This window comes from Trichechus manatus, unplaced genomic scaffold (genome assembly GCF_000243295.1).
Source record: "Trichechus manatus latirostris isolate Lorelei unplaced genomic scaffold, TriManLat1.0 scaffold00018, whole genome shotgun sequence".
NCBI lineage: Eukaryota > Metazoa > Chordata > Mammalia > Sirenia > Trichechidae > Trichechus > Trichechus manatus.
In genome coordinates, this window is record NW_004443954.1 from 6,354,437 (window position 1) to 6,370,323 (window position 15,887).

The 15,887-nt window shown below is 39.6% G+C and overlaps 1 protein-coding gene across 1 annotated transcript in view; it reads left to right on the top strand.

Moving 5' to 3' along the window:
* EYA1 (EYA transcriptional coactivator and phosphatase 1) overlaps positions 1-12,454 on the top strand; it is a 179,177-nt gene extending 166,723 nt beyond the window's left edge. The window contains exons 14-15 of the mRNA XM_004372534.2: positions 1,133-1,233; positions 12,353-12,454. Coding sequence (XP_004372591.2) covers positions 1,133-1,233; positions 12,353-12,433 — 182 coding nt within the window. The 3' untranslated portion in view covers positions 12,434-12,454. The remainder of the gene's footprint in view (positions 1-1,132; positions 1,234-12,352) is intronic.
* The last annotated feature ends 3,433 nt before the right edge of the window (positions 12,455-15,887 follow it).

The following is a 15,887-nucleotide window of genomic DNA, read 5'->3' on the forward strand; positions in this document are numbered from 1 at the left end:
AAAACTATACTTTGTATTTGTTTTGTAAAGTGATTTAATATTTCACAGTTTAGTGGGCAACTAAAGAAGCATTGAAATGGCTTCCTTTGAATAAGGCTGGCCCAATTTCATTCTGTCAGATGCAAACGAGAGATTTTAGTGCAAAATACAAATATAAAGCAGACATTTGTTTAAGCAAACAAGCAATTCGTTCATGTGTATATCTGATCCTTCTTTGAAAGACATGCAGCCCTAGCTCAGCCATTCCCATTTGAAAACTATAAACTGTCCCATTGTCCATTAAAATGACCCTATTGGCAGCCCAGGACTCGGAACTCCAGTTTCTTCTCGAAGAAGAAACAATGGCTGCATTAACCGCCGGGATGTGCTGACAGTGTAACCACCACAGGAGCCCAAACTGAGTCATGACATGGGAAAAATAATAGACAGATAAAGGGGTTCTGTTACCTGTATACCGGTTTTCCTCTCGGAAAGTGTTTTCTTGAACATTAGATGCCTGGGTAAGGCAGGCATGATGTCTCAGTAGGACCCCAATTACCTGACCTTTATTTCAGGAGCCATTTCATGACAAGAGTTCAGGTAAACACATCAGGCACTAGCAGTCTTTAATACAGATGGAATCCTAACCTGTAAACAGAGGGACAAATTCATGCCAGTTATTCGTTTTCATCTTCAATCGTCTTTGGCTCAGGTATGATTTTCAGAGTTTGAGATAGTCGGATATTTTTAAAATCAAGCTAAACTATGTTGCTAGAACCACATGCCTTTGTTTAGAGGGAAGAAGAAAGACTCCTGCAAATAATACTGTGTCCCCCCAGCTGCTGTACTGTGATTGGCCGGATCCTATTATTTAATAAATGAGTTCTTGGGAAAAGAGCATTAAAATGGTCAATTTTCAAGGAAGAAAAACCACTTGCTAATGAATTTACAATTTTTTAAAAAATTTATGGTGCCATTCCACGTAGTACCCCAACGACATACAAAAACATTTTTCTCCTTGTTTGCACAAGTGGGATAGAGTTGAATCAGAAGCAAGAAGCAGGCATTTTTTGATACCAAGTTCCTGTGCTATCGTATTGGATTACCCAAACTTTACATTTCTGATATTTTATCATTTATTTTTGCTCACCAGGAAAGGAAAGCTGTTTTGAGAGGATAATACAAAGGTTTGGAAGGAAAGTGGTGTATGTTGTTATAGGAGACGGTGTGGAAGAAGAACAAGGAGCAAAAAAAGTAAGTGTCCCTGGATGGTGGATCCTGTATCATTTAATTTTTCTTAGTTCTCCAAGTTTCTGTTAACTGGATAATCTAAACAAGTTCCGTTTCTGAGAGACAGACTATGAATGCTTGTGGAACTGTAGGCTCTAAAAAAGGGCAGAGCAGAGTTAAATACCTATGAAGTGATCTGTTTGAACAGCGGAAGACATTAAGTTAAGGGGTCATGGGTGGTTGGTCTTCATAGAAAGTAGACTTGGGGATAAGGAAAGAAGGCTTAGCAGTATAGCCACCATGATTGTCCATGTTGTAGTCATGCCAGCATGCCCCTTTTCCTGCACCCGTGGCAGATTCTGCCAGGTGAGTAAAACATTGTTACCTGAGCCTGGATGCAGCCTAGGGACCTTTTCAGAACATCAGCTGGCTTGCAAGATGAAAACTCTTCGCTGCCCTAGAGCGCGGTGCCTTCTTTGTATGAGGTTAGTGCCTGGCCTCCCTCAGGACAGTACTTGGGAAGAGGGGAAGGGAGTGGACCAGATAATAAGTCCCTTGACTCCTGGTTTTCCCAGCACACCTTCATTTTACCCTTCAGAATTCCTGCAAGTGTAATTCTATATCATTTCCCTTAGCTAACAAAAGCTTTCTGTGCCATCTCACTGCCTTAAAAAAAAAAAAACTCCATGTCCTTTCACCTGTCATTCAAGGTCTTCACAGTCTGGTTACAGCCAGCTTTTCCGATCGTTTTTGCTTCTACACCTTGCATTGCAGTCCCATTCATCGGCTTACCATCCTTTGACCACGCCTAGTGCTTATACCCTGTTGTTGCCTTTCCCTGGAATGGTCTTTTCTCAAAAGCCCTGTGTTACTGTCTTTTACTCATTTTCAAGATTCAGGTCATGTACCACCTTTACTATTTCTTCTGTTTTTAAGAGCACTCTCTCATACTTTAACTGGAGAAGCTGTACTGGGCAATAGTTTAGATTCTTCACCACACAGTCTGAGTTCTGATTGGCTTTGCCACTTACCAGTTTGTGACTCTGAGTAAGTTACTTAACCCATCTATTTCTCTTATCTATAAAATGGAGACAGTAATAGCACCTAGCTGATTGGGTGTTTTAAAGTTTATAGTAAGATTATGTAAAACGCACAAAGCTGGATACATACAAAGTGTGCAGCGAATGGTAGCCATTGTTATTAATGATTTGTGTATGTAACTGTTTCAGTAATAAAATGTAAGCTCCGGGGAGGTAGAGATCTTATTTTAATTGGTTTATTGTTTGAGACTCAGTGTTGAAATTTTTTATAACATCCTAAATAGCGGTGTACTTTATAAACGTTTCTTACGTCAAAGAGTGTTGAAAAGCGTTAAATATTTTATGAGATTAACCAGTAGAATAGCTTCTCCTTCCTTCCTCATACACTCACTCATAGAAATCACTGTATATATGTCCATAAAGGATATCACAATTCAGCTCTTCTGGAATACCTTCAATTCCAGTGTATACCAGTAATGACTGGCACATGAAGTCACCAAATCATAGATGCAGAATTGAACAGTAAGCATGACACATGGACACTCTTCTTATATTCTCTGAAGATGTCTTAATTTGCCTTCAGTGTTTCTGAGTACAGTAAAAGCACAGGTGCTGACCCTAATTCTGTAAGTAATAGATGATCCCACTTACATCCATAGATACAGAATGTGCCCAGGATCCAGAATGCCCTCTCAAGCTGCCCAGATAGATATGGTCAGTGGTGGTGGAATCCCCCACACACTTCATGTCTAGAAGTGCTGGATGCTAAACAGCATTTGCCCATCAAGCACCAGTTCTGACATTCTAACTTCACCAATGACCAACCACCGTTGTTATCAGGCACATTTGTCAGCCCTTTGGCTGTCTTGATAAAATGTTTTGCAGACTAAATTACAATCACCAAAGCTCAACCCTGGAAAGTTAAAACGAATGTTTGGTGGGAATCCAGACCCAAGTCTTTCTGGGAAAGCCTCTGGATTCCCCAGGCCATTCCTGGGTAGGACCTCCTAGTGGCCAGGTGAGCATGAAAGAGATTTGCACCTCTGAAGAGCAGCATTTCATGCCAGTGTGGCCCTGGGCCACGGTGTGAATCTGCCCTCCTGGTGGTCCTTTCCCTCGGCTATTCACCATAAAGTGTAATTTCAGGGGAAGGTTGCCAAAATGTGGCTTGCTAGCTTGTGGTAGGCAGAGGGATGCGTATTAAAGCCAGGGCTTGAAATGCAAGGCGCACAAGTGAAATCTTTAGGCTCTATCAAGATTTGTGTGGGTAGGTCTCTTTCTAAACTCTTCTGAGAAGTGTGTTTCTTAGAAGTTTGGTGTTTCTTAGAAGTTTGGCGCTGGTGAATACAACATGGAAAAAATAAAGTTCTTGGTTTGATGTTAGAATTGAAAATAGTAATAGGACAAAGGTATCTGCCGTCTTTGAAGAACAGCTAAAATTGTTTCCACTGTTTATCTTTGGATGTTTTATTCTCTTTATATATATGGGGCACATAGGCACACATGGGTACATGTGTACTTATACCAGAAGGAAACTAGAAGCCACCTGCAAAGAACAGACTCTGAATTTTTTTTACTATGAATGACTACTCTGAGCCTCAATGCTCTGTTTTGATTTCCGGGGATGGGTGTATATGATAGAAATCCAAGAGTATCTGTTTTGAACAAACTCTTTGCACCTTGAGACCTTCCAGTGTAGGAACTCTGATGAAACCGTGACCAAGAGTTTAAAAAAAAATAGCTTGTGTGTGGAGAATGTACAGATTTTCCAGAAGGCTCTGTTTACAAATAATCTTGCAAAAGATTCAGAGGTCAGCAGTCTGTCACTCAGTGACGGATTGACCATTCCTTTTTGATTTTCTAACTTTATTGAAGAGATTTCTGCTTAGCCTTGTTGAGTTAACTAGTATTTAAATAGTGTACTTTGTTGATGAGATAAGAGAGAAAGATCTAATAATTCACAAAAGATAATGAGTATCTTTAGAGTCCTACACAGAAATAGAAAATATTTAACAGACCTCAGCCAGCAACAACAGTATTTAATTTAGAGATATTATTTAATGTAGAGGGGAAAGACTGTATAATTCAGCATCTCTTAAAAAAAAAGTATATATAAGAACATAAGCTATAGAGATAGCTGAAGGATTAATAATAACGATTATTAACAAGGGTTGTTACCCACTATCAAGACCTTATCATATGCCAGCCCCTCTCTCTCTATTATCTCATTAAATCCTCACAATTTTTTGAGGAAGGAATTCTTACACCCATTTTACAGATTAGAAAACTGAGGCATGGGGAGGAGGAATAAGATGGCCAAGGTCCTATAACTAAAAAATGGCCAAACTAGGATTTGAACCCAGTTCTTCCATCTGGCAGTGAGATTTAGCACAAAGTTCCTTCAAACTGTAAACATCTTTTATATGTTTTAAATATGACTTGAGTTACCAAAAGGAGTTTACATCCTAAGTGTTAAACTATTAAAATAAACTGAGCAATGTTGGTTTCTTTGAGGAGGTAGGTATAACTATGTCAGTGTCCTTTGCTAATTTTACGTTCATGATTAGAATTAAATAAGTTCAATAAACCTTTAATTCCGATATATAATTTAGTTCCTGAGCAATCTAGGTTACTAAATAAAATTAATAGTAGGTCAATGTAATTCTACAAGTTTGAGCACTACAATATTTTGCAAAATCTAAACATCTTACATTTCTTCAAAATCGATCTTGAACAATTTAACTTGCCTTTCGGTTCTCTGTGTGATTTTCAATGCTCCTACAACCTCCTCCTCTTTTCCCTGCAGACATGTCTTTCATCTCCTTAAGTAATGTTTTTTGCTAGAGATTGTTACCCTTTTTTAAGCTCAGAAATGAAAACCAAGTATTCTGCCAGTTGCCATTTTGTTAATGGTCAATTGAAGTCTATTCTGTCATTCTTGTTCTCTTTGCCCATACAGTCACAGGGCATTCATCAGTAATTTAATCTAATTCTATAATTTATACCATAAAGAGCACCCCCTTCAAAGAGAAGAAGTTAGAAACACTTTTGTGTTTTAAATAACAAAAGCATTCTAAAGGGATCTCTTACAAGAGTTCTCTGTGAGCGCATCTTTGTTTCTAGAAAGACTGAGCAAAGGAGAGTGTGGGAAGCTAGCTACCTATGGATGTCTTGTTTGATACAGGTCTTTGTTGTCCAAACCTGCCAGGCTTCCCTTTTTTCCATAAAATTCTGTTTCCCTACTACAACACAGGGAAAATAAAGTGTGAAAATAGTTAGGCGTATGAATGATTAACAAAAAAAATCAAAATGTAAGTAATAGAGTCCCCTGCGCACTGACAGCGGTTTGTCTCACAGCCTTGAAAGCCCCATGGAGCAGTTCTACTCTGCACACATGGGTTCGCCATGAGTCAGAATCAACTCGAAGGTAACCAACTCCAAGAGAAAAAGTGGCTGTGTTTTATAATAGCCCTACAGCTTAACTTCATTTACTTTTCAGAGAACTACTTAAAATAAATCTCTTGTGCCTACGCCAGAGGAATAATGGCAAGGGGGTCCATTGTCTGTGTAATAGCAAAGGCTTCACCAAAATACGTTCTTTGAAATGTGCAGCCCAAAACTTGCCGAAGTCCAAAACGGAGCCGAAAGCCTGACTAATAATGCCCGATTCTAAGCTTCTTCAGGAGAAAAACACAAGCCACTTTTGCAAAAGAGATAAAATTAAAAACAATTGTATTACAAATGTTAAGTGAGACATAGGGATTGCAAGCCACAATGCAGTGAATTTTAGTATTCTAAAGGCATTCATGCATTTCATACTTAATGAGTACTTACTATGGCCTTGAACTAGATTCCCCCCTTGTCCTTGAAGGGCCTCCTTCTGTCTAGAGGGAAAGCAGATACACAAATGATGAAAGAGCAACGCTGTGTAGTAATTTTCACACTGAGTTCTTAAAATAACCCGTCTCCTGGGATCTTTTTATTAACACTTGGAAAGTCTTTGTACCTCCATATGCGAATGTTTTGGGGATAATATATGCAGATGAAAGCCCAAATATGTTTTTTTCTTTATCTACATGGCACCTATCCACCCTTTTTCTATACCTGCCTTTTTCACTTATCGTTATATCCTGGCAGTTATTCCATATCAATACTTGGAGCTCTGCATCTAGAATCCTTTTAAATGGCCACATGGGTATTCCATTACATGTATGTGCTGTAATATAACTAGCCCCCTGGGGCTGGACATTTAGGTCGTTTCTAGTCCTTTGCTATCAGTTCTGTAGTGAATGGACCTAATGTGGTCCGTGTACGTGCAAGTATGTGTGTCGGATAAATTCCTAAGAGTGGGATACCTGAGTCAGAGGGTATGTGCGTTTAAATGTTTGAAACATTTTATATTCAGCAAAACTCAATTTTTATTTGAGTGTTCCTGTACCCAGCATTTTATACTGTTGATGTTATGTATAACCAAAAGGGGTAAATGCAGATCATCAGATGGAAAAGGGCAGGTCTGATGATTTGAAAAGTTGCATGTCTAGGCAGAGAGGAGTATTTTCTCACTAGTCGGAATATTTCCATCCTAGACACCCATGAGAGCCGCTGGATGACTCAGATAGTTAAGCCCTGGATGACTAACAGAAAGTCTGGCAGTTCAAACCCACCCGGAGGCGCTTGGGAAGACAGGCCTGGCAACCTGCTTCCAAAAATCACAGCTTTGAAAAGCCCATGCAACCGTTCTACTCTGTACACATGAGACATGAGGTTACTATGAGTTGAAATCATTTCAAACGCAGCTAACAAAAACAGAGACCCAAAACCTGTGTACGCCCCAAGGTGCAGATCTTCTCTCAATATATGCCTCCGCGTGTCTCTGTTCTAGTTATCATTTCTGTTCTGTTAACATCTGTGGTTAGCTCTGTTTTGGTCCTGTGACTCTGGTTACCTGATATCTCCACTTGGTTTGGTATCCATGTCATATCCACCTGAATGTCTGAATACAGCCAAATGAATTCAGCTGCCCCAGACCAGTTCGCCCACTCCCATTTGCTTTGTCATTTTTCTGCCTCCAAACCATCACCAAGTCCTGTGAGTTCTCTTCTCACAATGGGTCCTCCCTGTATTGCACCCACTCCATTTGTACTGTTCCTAGGCCTGGTTCCTCTGCCACCAGCCAGACATCCCTCAGCCGGGCCTGTGCTTAGCATACCTCCCTCACCGTGACTCCTGGCCTTAAGCAAGTCTTAGCCTCCTTTCCCGTCCTTCCGCTTGTTGTTGTCAGGTGCTGTCAAGTCAGTTTTGAGCTTGGAGCAATCCCATGTGACTGCGAGAGCAGATTGCCAGGTCTTTCTCCCATGGAGCTGCTGGGTGGGTTCAAACCACAAACCCTTTGGTTCGCAGCTGAGCACTTAACTGTTGTGCCACCAGGGCTCCTCCCTTCCACTTACGAGATACGGATCTAAACTCCTTAGATATTCCAAGTACTTCTACCTTGAAAAATCTCCTTCCTTATTAGTCTTTACAATGATTACACCATTCCAGCCCCCTCACCGCACTAATTACTGGAAATGCTCTGTGCATAACCACCTGTCAGCCTTGGCACATAATCTCCTTCTAACTGATAGTCCCATCTCTTTCCCATCCATCTCTTCAACTTTGCCCGCTTGTCAAGGTTCAGCACGAGCCCAGCTTACCCTCTCCAGTTTACATCTGAGCTCTCCCCTGAGTTTATCTGTTTGATATTAATCTCACACTGTCACAGTAGTTTGAGCAGATATGTCTTGCTTGCCTAGCAGTTCTTGACAGCAGGGGTAGGGGGCATATGTCTTGTGTGTATTGTACATTATATATCTACTATAGCTCTAGTGTGGTGTAGATAACAGGATCATAGACTATTAAACTGTTTCCCCTCAACCTTCATGAAACTGGGGCTTCATAATTCAAAGTCGGATAGTTAAAGTCAGACTTAAGATATAACCCGGGTTTCCTCATTCTAGCCCTGGTTTTTCTTTTCCTCCACCATCTGATTTCATTTAAGAAATACTTTTTTCTAGTGAAGGCAGGGGGAGAAATTGATTACTTTACACCCACTTATCCTAGGAAGCTCTTGTAAATGGGTAGTCTTCATGTCAATACTTGTGTAAATTAAGTGAAACATTATCATTTTGCAATATTAGTTCTAACTATTTGTCCGCAGGAGTTTGAGTCATCTGTTCTCCCCACTAGACACAGCCTTCTTATAATCTTTGACTTAAAGGAAGGTGAAGTAAATGTACGTTTTCCTTAGAGAAGCCATCACTTGTACCCTTCGTGTTATAAAGCCCTGATGAGAATGGACTTGCTGTCCTTATCCGGGGTGCTCCCCAGACACTGCCTAAGACTTGCTGGTTCTCACTGTGGAACCTTTGACACTTCTCCTTGGGTAAATGACCCCATCAGCATCACAGTGTGATCCATGGTCTGGAATATGCCATGCCAGTTGCTATTGGGTCGATTCCCATTCATGGCAACCCCGTGTGCGTCAGAGTAGAACTGTGCTCCGTGGGGTTTTCAGTGGCTGGTATTTCACAAGTAGATCACTAGGCTTTTCTTCTGAAGTGCCTGTGGGTGGACTGAAAACCTCCAACCTTTTGGTTAGCAGCCGAGCACGTTAACCATTTGCATCACCCAGGGACTTCGTCTGTGCTATACCAGAAGTATATTCTATCATTTGAGCTCGTTTCAGGGTGCTGCTTGACCATGTGGGTCTTATTATTACTCTGTACTGGAAGGCTAAAGACATTGGTAGTTCAGTGCTAGTAAACAAGCCATTTCAGGGCTCTTTGTGGATAATCCCCCATTTTGATATGATGTGTAAAGTGAAACAATTCCAATCAAATGTGCTCTGGGCTGGCATCAACCCCTACATCTGTAAAGCTGAGACACAGCCATTGCCTAGGACCTTTGTTTTACTATGGAATTAAATGCACAGCTTACATCTTAATCATATACCAACGAATTAACTGGGTTGTTTTCAATTTCTCTGCCACGCAGTGCATTCTTCAGTACATGCTTTGAATGTCTCAGTAGCTTTCAAATTTGTATTGCTAATGATTGCATTTGTATAGGACTTGCCTGGGTTAGATATAGCCAGCTTCTAAATCATCATCATGCAAAAGAATTTGACTGAACCTACTCTGGAAAAAACATTCCACCTGTCACAAGTAATTTTATATTTACTTACGAAGAAACTCATTGCTATCGAGTCAATTCCAACTCATGGCGACCCCAGGTATTACAGAGTAGAACTGCTCTATGGGGTCTTCCTGGCGGTAATCTTTACAGAAGCAATTCACCAGCCCTTTATTCCATGGGGATCCAGCGTGAGTTCGAACCGCCAACCTTTATTTAGGTTAGTTGTGTTTCTGGCACCCGGGGACCTCATTTATGAAGATAGTTGTCCTAAAAGTTTCTGGATGACTAGCTAGAAAGCCTTCAGCATTTCTTGTTACATCCTCAAATAATGGTACGTAAGCTTAGTAAGATCATTGTACAGCCCCCTTTCTTCAGTTGTTGATAAGAAGCAGCTCTGGGGCCAGTGACCTTCTGGCAAATCTAATCAAGAAAATAAAAATCTAATCAAGAAAATAAAAGCACAAGCTAATTAGAAATAAAGGGATATAAAAATAGAGTAGATGATAACTTTGAAAATATTCATGAATAAATGATTTTCTTTAAAAAATATATGTCCAAAATAGACTCAAGATTAAGTAGTAAAATGAGCAGGATACGGAATGGTATATACAGTATGAACACATAATTTAAAATATGTATATATATATATATATGAAAATACAGAAAAATGTTTATGGCGGTTGGGTATAGGATTAAAAATGATTTATATTCTGTATACAGCTCTGTATCATACAAATGTTTTATAGTACATGTAAATTTCTATTCTAATAAGAAAAAAAATCTTTGTGTTGTAGTAAATCAGACACTTGTCAAGCCCAGAGCTCTGCCATCATAGCGTCTCTTACTCAGCAAAGCATAAATGGGATTGTGGCAGTTTTTTTTTTTTTTTTTTTTTTTAAGTTATTCTATGGTGTTGATAATTTACACTGTTGATCAGAAAGACCACAGAGTAGTAGCTAAGGGGCATTACAGTATATGGGCTTCAGATTCAGACCTAGTACAAATCTGGCTTCACTTCTTGCCACCTGATATCTAAACATCCTCTGCTCCTCTAGGCCTGTTTTTTCATCAGTAAAATAGTGATAATAGTATCTATCTATCTCTGAGGTTATAAGGTCCCTGGATGGTGCAAATGGTTTGTACTTGACTACTAACCTAAAGATTGGCAGTTCGAATCCACACAGTGGCACTGCAGAAGAGAGGCCTTGCAAAGTTTACAGCCAAAAATACCCTATGGAGCAGTTCTAGTCTGAGGTTATATATAGTGAGGCTTAAATGAGATGGTCCCTGTAAACTGCTAAGCACCAGTCCCAGATAGAATACTCAATTGTAATAGTTATTATTAATAAACTTCTTAACACAGCTTACCAGGCCCTGCAGCCAATCATTACCAACCATGTCACTCTCACACACAAAGCCATAATTCCACCTGTGAACTTCTCCTTTATCCTCCCCCCTCCCATACACACATTCCTCAGATGCTCATTCTTTCATACCTAGCTCAACTATCACCCAGTTTTCCCAGTTCCCCAGGCAAAGGTAGCTACTCCCTCCAACTACTATGATAAAACTTAGGTAAATGCTCATGATTATTGTACATTTCTGTCACTCACCCACAGACTGCAAGAGGGTGGGCCAGGGACTATGCATCTGTGGGTTTTCTACCACCTACCACAGTGCCTGGAAACTCAAAAATACTGTGAATGAATGTAAAATAGTATATCTTTATTCTAAAGTTGTTAAGTACATTAGCCTTCTAAAATTCTGCAGTGAGATCTTTAGTACTGTTATAATAGATTATTCTGTTATTGAAGGATCACAAAGATATATAAAGTCCAAGAATGTCTACATGTGATATTTGAATGTAATATATGGTTTTCACAGACAACTTGAGGTAAAACAATTACTAATAAATAACAACTTAATAAATAACTTGCATTCCCAGTATATAACAACTGTGTGATCTACATCATGCTTCCACTGTTACCTGCTCGCAGTCCACTCCAAATCCCCTTGTTTGCTCCCATGCTGGACTCTCCTATTAGTCTGAAATTTTCTCAGATTCTCAGAACTATAATTGCAAATTATTATACTTTGGCCTCTTTTTTTTTTTTTTTAAACAATAGCCAATAGGCTACATAGAATTTTGTCCTCTGAAAGGTGATTATATTTAAGAAAAAGATTTTGCTAATACATAAGTACTTACTATATAGTGCTTTTGAACAACGAATCTTTCTAATCATGTTTTCACCTTTCATTGTTTTCCCTGTATCTGATTTATTCAGGTGTTTCAGAAACATTTCCATTATTTAAACTGTAGATTTTTAGACTGATGGTTTAAACAACAACTACAAATACAAACAAAACTTAGACATTCATTTCAAATTTTCCCCTATGGTAAAACCATTTCAAGATCAATATGAAAAATAACTGATGGGCATAATTGATTAGAAGTTGCTTCATATATGAGCAAGATTAAATTTTGAAAAACGTACCAACTAAGGACAACTGCTTAAACTTTTACAAATAAACTTTTACAAAATATGAGCTTTTTAAACTTTCAGCCTTAAAAATCCCCTGGATTACATGTTTTGAAAGGCAGTTGGTTTCGGCAGTTTCATAGATATGTTTTATTTTATTTTAAACTTGGAATTGGCATTCATGTCACAGTGAAGATCCAGTTAAGAAATACCCATCACCTTCTTAAAAGAAACAGACTCCAGATTACATTTTACAGTTCAGTCCAGTATTCTTAGGGGAGGATTAAATTTGAGTTTTTGTTTAAAACAGATGTGATGTGAAGATGTTCGCTGGCAGTTTTTACAGTACTGAAGGAAGGGGGTAGACGGTGTGGTGGATTTTCAGCAGGCGTTTTAAGGGCTTGTGCGGGAAATGTTCTCTGTCGTCACTGTGTGTCTGCCCTTTTGCAGCACGCCATGCCTTTCTGGAGAATCTCCAGTCACTCGGACCTCATGGCCCTACATCATGCCTTGGAGCTGGAGTACCTGTAACAGCCGCAAAGCACTTTGAAACCCCACAACTGCCCTTTGACCAGGGACAAATCCTGCAGGCCTGAGTCTCGTGCCGGTGCTGGACAACAGAACTTAGCGATTTCAACATATTGACGCACAGCTGCTGTCAGTCTTGACCTCTTGCCCTTGTGGCAAATGGCGGACCATGTCTATTTCTTCAGAACAGCTGTTGACTCTAGTACTGTGAATCCAAGGAAAACAAGCCCTGAGAATGTTCTAACACAGCGTAATGTGTCTTTGCCGCATTAACTACACGGTTCAAACCTGTGAAGGACCTGCAAACACTTAAAGTTTTAGCATCTTCAATGTGACATAAACAGCTTCTTCAGTACAGCAAACTGGATTGTACAACAAAGACTAAGCGTACCAATGGAGTCATGTTCTTGTAAAGAAGGTTTACTTTTTGGTGTCCCAAACCCAGGGTAATCTGTACATCTCTACTTATTTATGAACAGACTTGTTTTTAAACAGCTTTACTGAGGTATAGTTCACATACCGTACAATTCACCCCACCAGATTCGGACATCAAACAAACAGAAGAGACAATAGCGTAAGAAATAAGCGAATAAAAGGCCTTTGCCTCAAGACACAGCAAGTACTTTTTAATTTTTAGCACATTGCAAAGTAGTTTAAACTATGTCTAATTTAAGCGTATAATATGTACATCACTGAGACAATCATGTACAGAAAGAATTTTTGGTGTAAATTTGTAATAATGGATGATTCTTTTACATATCGTTTAGGGAAATGATATTGAGAGGTAGAAATGCCTTGATAGTGAAGTATGAGGCAAAATGTGCACAGACTCATGTGCAGTGCCTTACTGAAGTATTGGGTATAAATATGTAGATAATGGATTTTTTTTTTTTTAGATAATGTTGTCAAGACCAAAAGCATGGATGTCAAGTGTCAATAAGGATTTTGTTTTTCCAAATGTTTTCTCAAGAGGTCTAAGTTTTTTTATTTTAATGCTCGGAGGGCCTTGGTAAAAGAACACAGCCATTTCTTCAAAAATTTGGGAAAAATCGTCTTACCACCTCACTTTTTCATTTTCCACACTAATTAATGTATTATATGTAAACTACTTGGAATAAAATGATTATTCAAATGCTTCTTCCCACAGAATGTAGATGATGATAGAATATATTTTATTAATAAAAAGGTTCATGAATTGGAGACTAGCACAGCAAGGTTTTCATGTGCTCAGAATTGTTTTAGTGTCTGAAGGAGGAAATGACCACATATCTGGAAATCAGCAAAAATTTGCTTTACTCCTGACAGTCACATTTCTTTGTCTCTTCCTTTCCTCCTCTCTCTCTTTCACCAAGGAAAGTTCATTGCCGGCAGTGGACTTGGCACAGTTAGCATCAGCAAAGCAATGATTTCCTCTCCACAAATCTGGGAAATAAAAATTGCCACCTTCATCATACCATAAGAAAGCTTTTCTCCAAAAGTGATCTGTCTGTCTGGGCACTCTTTCTCTCAGCTAAAGCCTTCCATTGTCATGAAATTACTTTTGCATTGTTTTTGTTGTTTTATGTTGGAAGGAAACACCAGCTTTGACCCAGCTACCCAAAAGTAGCTACAGAGCTACTGCTCCATCCTTTTCTGAAGTTTCGTGTTGCTGCTAGAACTAGTCATTGGTGGACTCTCCAAATTGTTTAAATTAAAACAACTGGATTAGCTCTCTTTTTTTTTTTTTTCCTTTCTTTTTTGCTTGAAGCAAGCAGAAGTTGAGTTTTCTTTTTACAGTTTTGTACTCTGCAGAGTGACAAGACAACGTCTGTCTTGGCCTTACTGTATAAAGGTGTGTTGTGTCCACAACTGTGTACAGAATTTTTCTTCATTAATTTTGTGTTTAAATTAATAAAATTGATTTGTGAAGTACTGTAAGCGCCTTGAATGTCTATGTTTTTTCTGTTCTCCTCTTGGTTATATGAAATAGCAGGCTCTTGGTTGCATTAGAATGCTCATAGTCAAACAAAAGGAAGTTGTATGAAGTAATTACAGTGATGGCTTTATCAGTCCTTTAGAAAACTAAACTAGAAGGGAACAGCTGTTTCTTTGATTGCTGCAAGAACAGATGAGTGGAAAAGCTCTTTACACCCCCTCCCCCCTAGAAAAAAAGACTACATAATAAGCTGGAGCCTCCCTGCCATTTATCTACTGTGGAACAGAATTCAGCATAAAGTATTTTGGCCAGCAGAACATAGATTTAGCCACTTAAATAACCAAGGGACAGCGATGTCAAACAGTTTCATCTGTAAAGAACGCTTACAATGTAGACCTCTAAGATTTGGCCGCGTTAGTCACAGACAGAGCTGTAAAACGGCACAATTGGTGTCTCTTCCTAGGAATTAATCTCAGAAACACAAGATTCATATACACAAACATGTCAAAATCAGACTTGCAATTGTCTAACTCATTTCTCAGGCCCATGATGTTCACTTCTGACGTGCACGCACAGGGCCAAATGGGATGATTAGTGAAGTGTCTGCGCATACTCAGATATCCTGAGAATGAAAAAGATTTGGGGGAGGGTCTTTAGTGAGGGATACTTAGGTGTCGGGTGGAAAAAGTATGAGCATTAGGCATAACAGAGGCTATATCCTCAACAGATAAATGTTCTAAAGCATCACTTCTGCCATGACACCGCCCCTGCCCAAGATGCTTAAAGGGCTCCCCTTCGACCAAAAGCTAGTGCCCATATTTCTCCACCTGGCTTTCTAGCGCCTCCAAACATAATCTCTGCCTTCCTTTCCCCATCGCCCGTCTGTCAGTTTCCACACTGTGGTGCCTTGCATGTTGCTGTGATCCTGGAAGCTATACCACCAGTATGTCAAATACCAGCAGGCTTACCCATGGTGGACAGGTTTTAGCAGAGCTTCCAGACTAAGACTGGGAAGAAAAGCTTGGTGATCTACTTCTGAAAATTAGCCTATGGATCACAATTAGGGCTTCATATCTGCTCCTTCCATTTCGAATCCCTGCTGACGATTTGCATTTCTAACAAGTTCCCAGGTGATGCTAATGCTGCTGTTTAGGGACCAACTCTGAGAACCACTAGCAGAGCGGTGGTGCGCAAAATTTATTATACATAAGAGTCACCTGGAGACCTTGTTAAACTGTAGAGTGAGTGTTTATCTAGGGGTGGAAATGCAGATTCTCATCAGGGGTTCGAACTGGTTTGAAGCGCTGATCACAACCAGATATTGTCTGATAATAGTGCTGGAAGATGCCTCTCTAGTTTGGAAGGTCCTCAGAATACATAGTGACCACAACAACGGACTCTAGCTCACCCATGATCATGAAGGTAGCACAGGACCAGGCAACGTTTAGTTCTGTTGTACATGGGGTTGCCATGAGTCAGAGCCAACGTGACAGCAACTTACAACAACTTTCCTTCCCAACATTATCTCACTATGGTTATGAC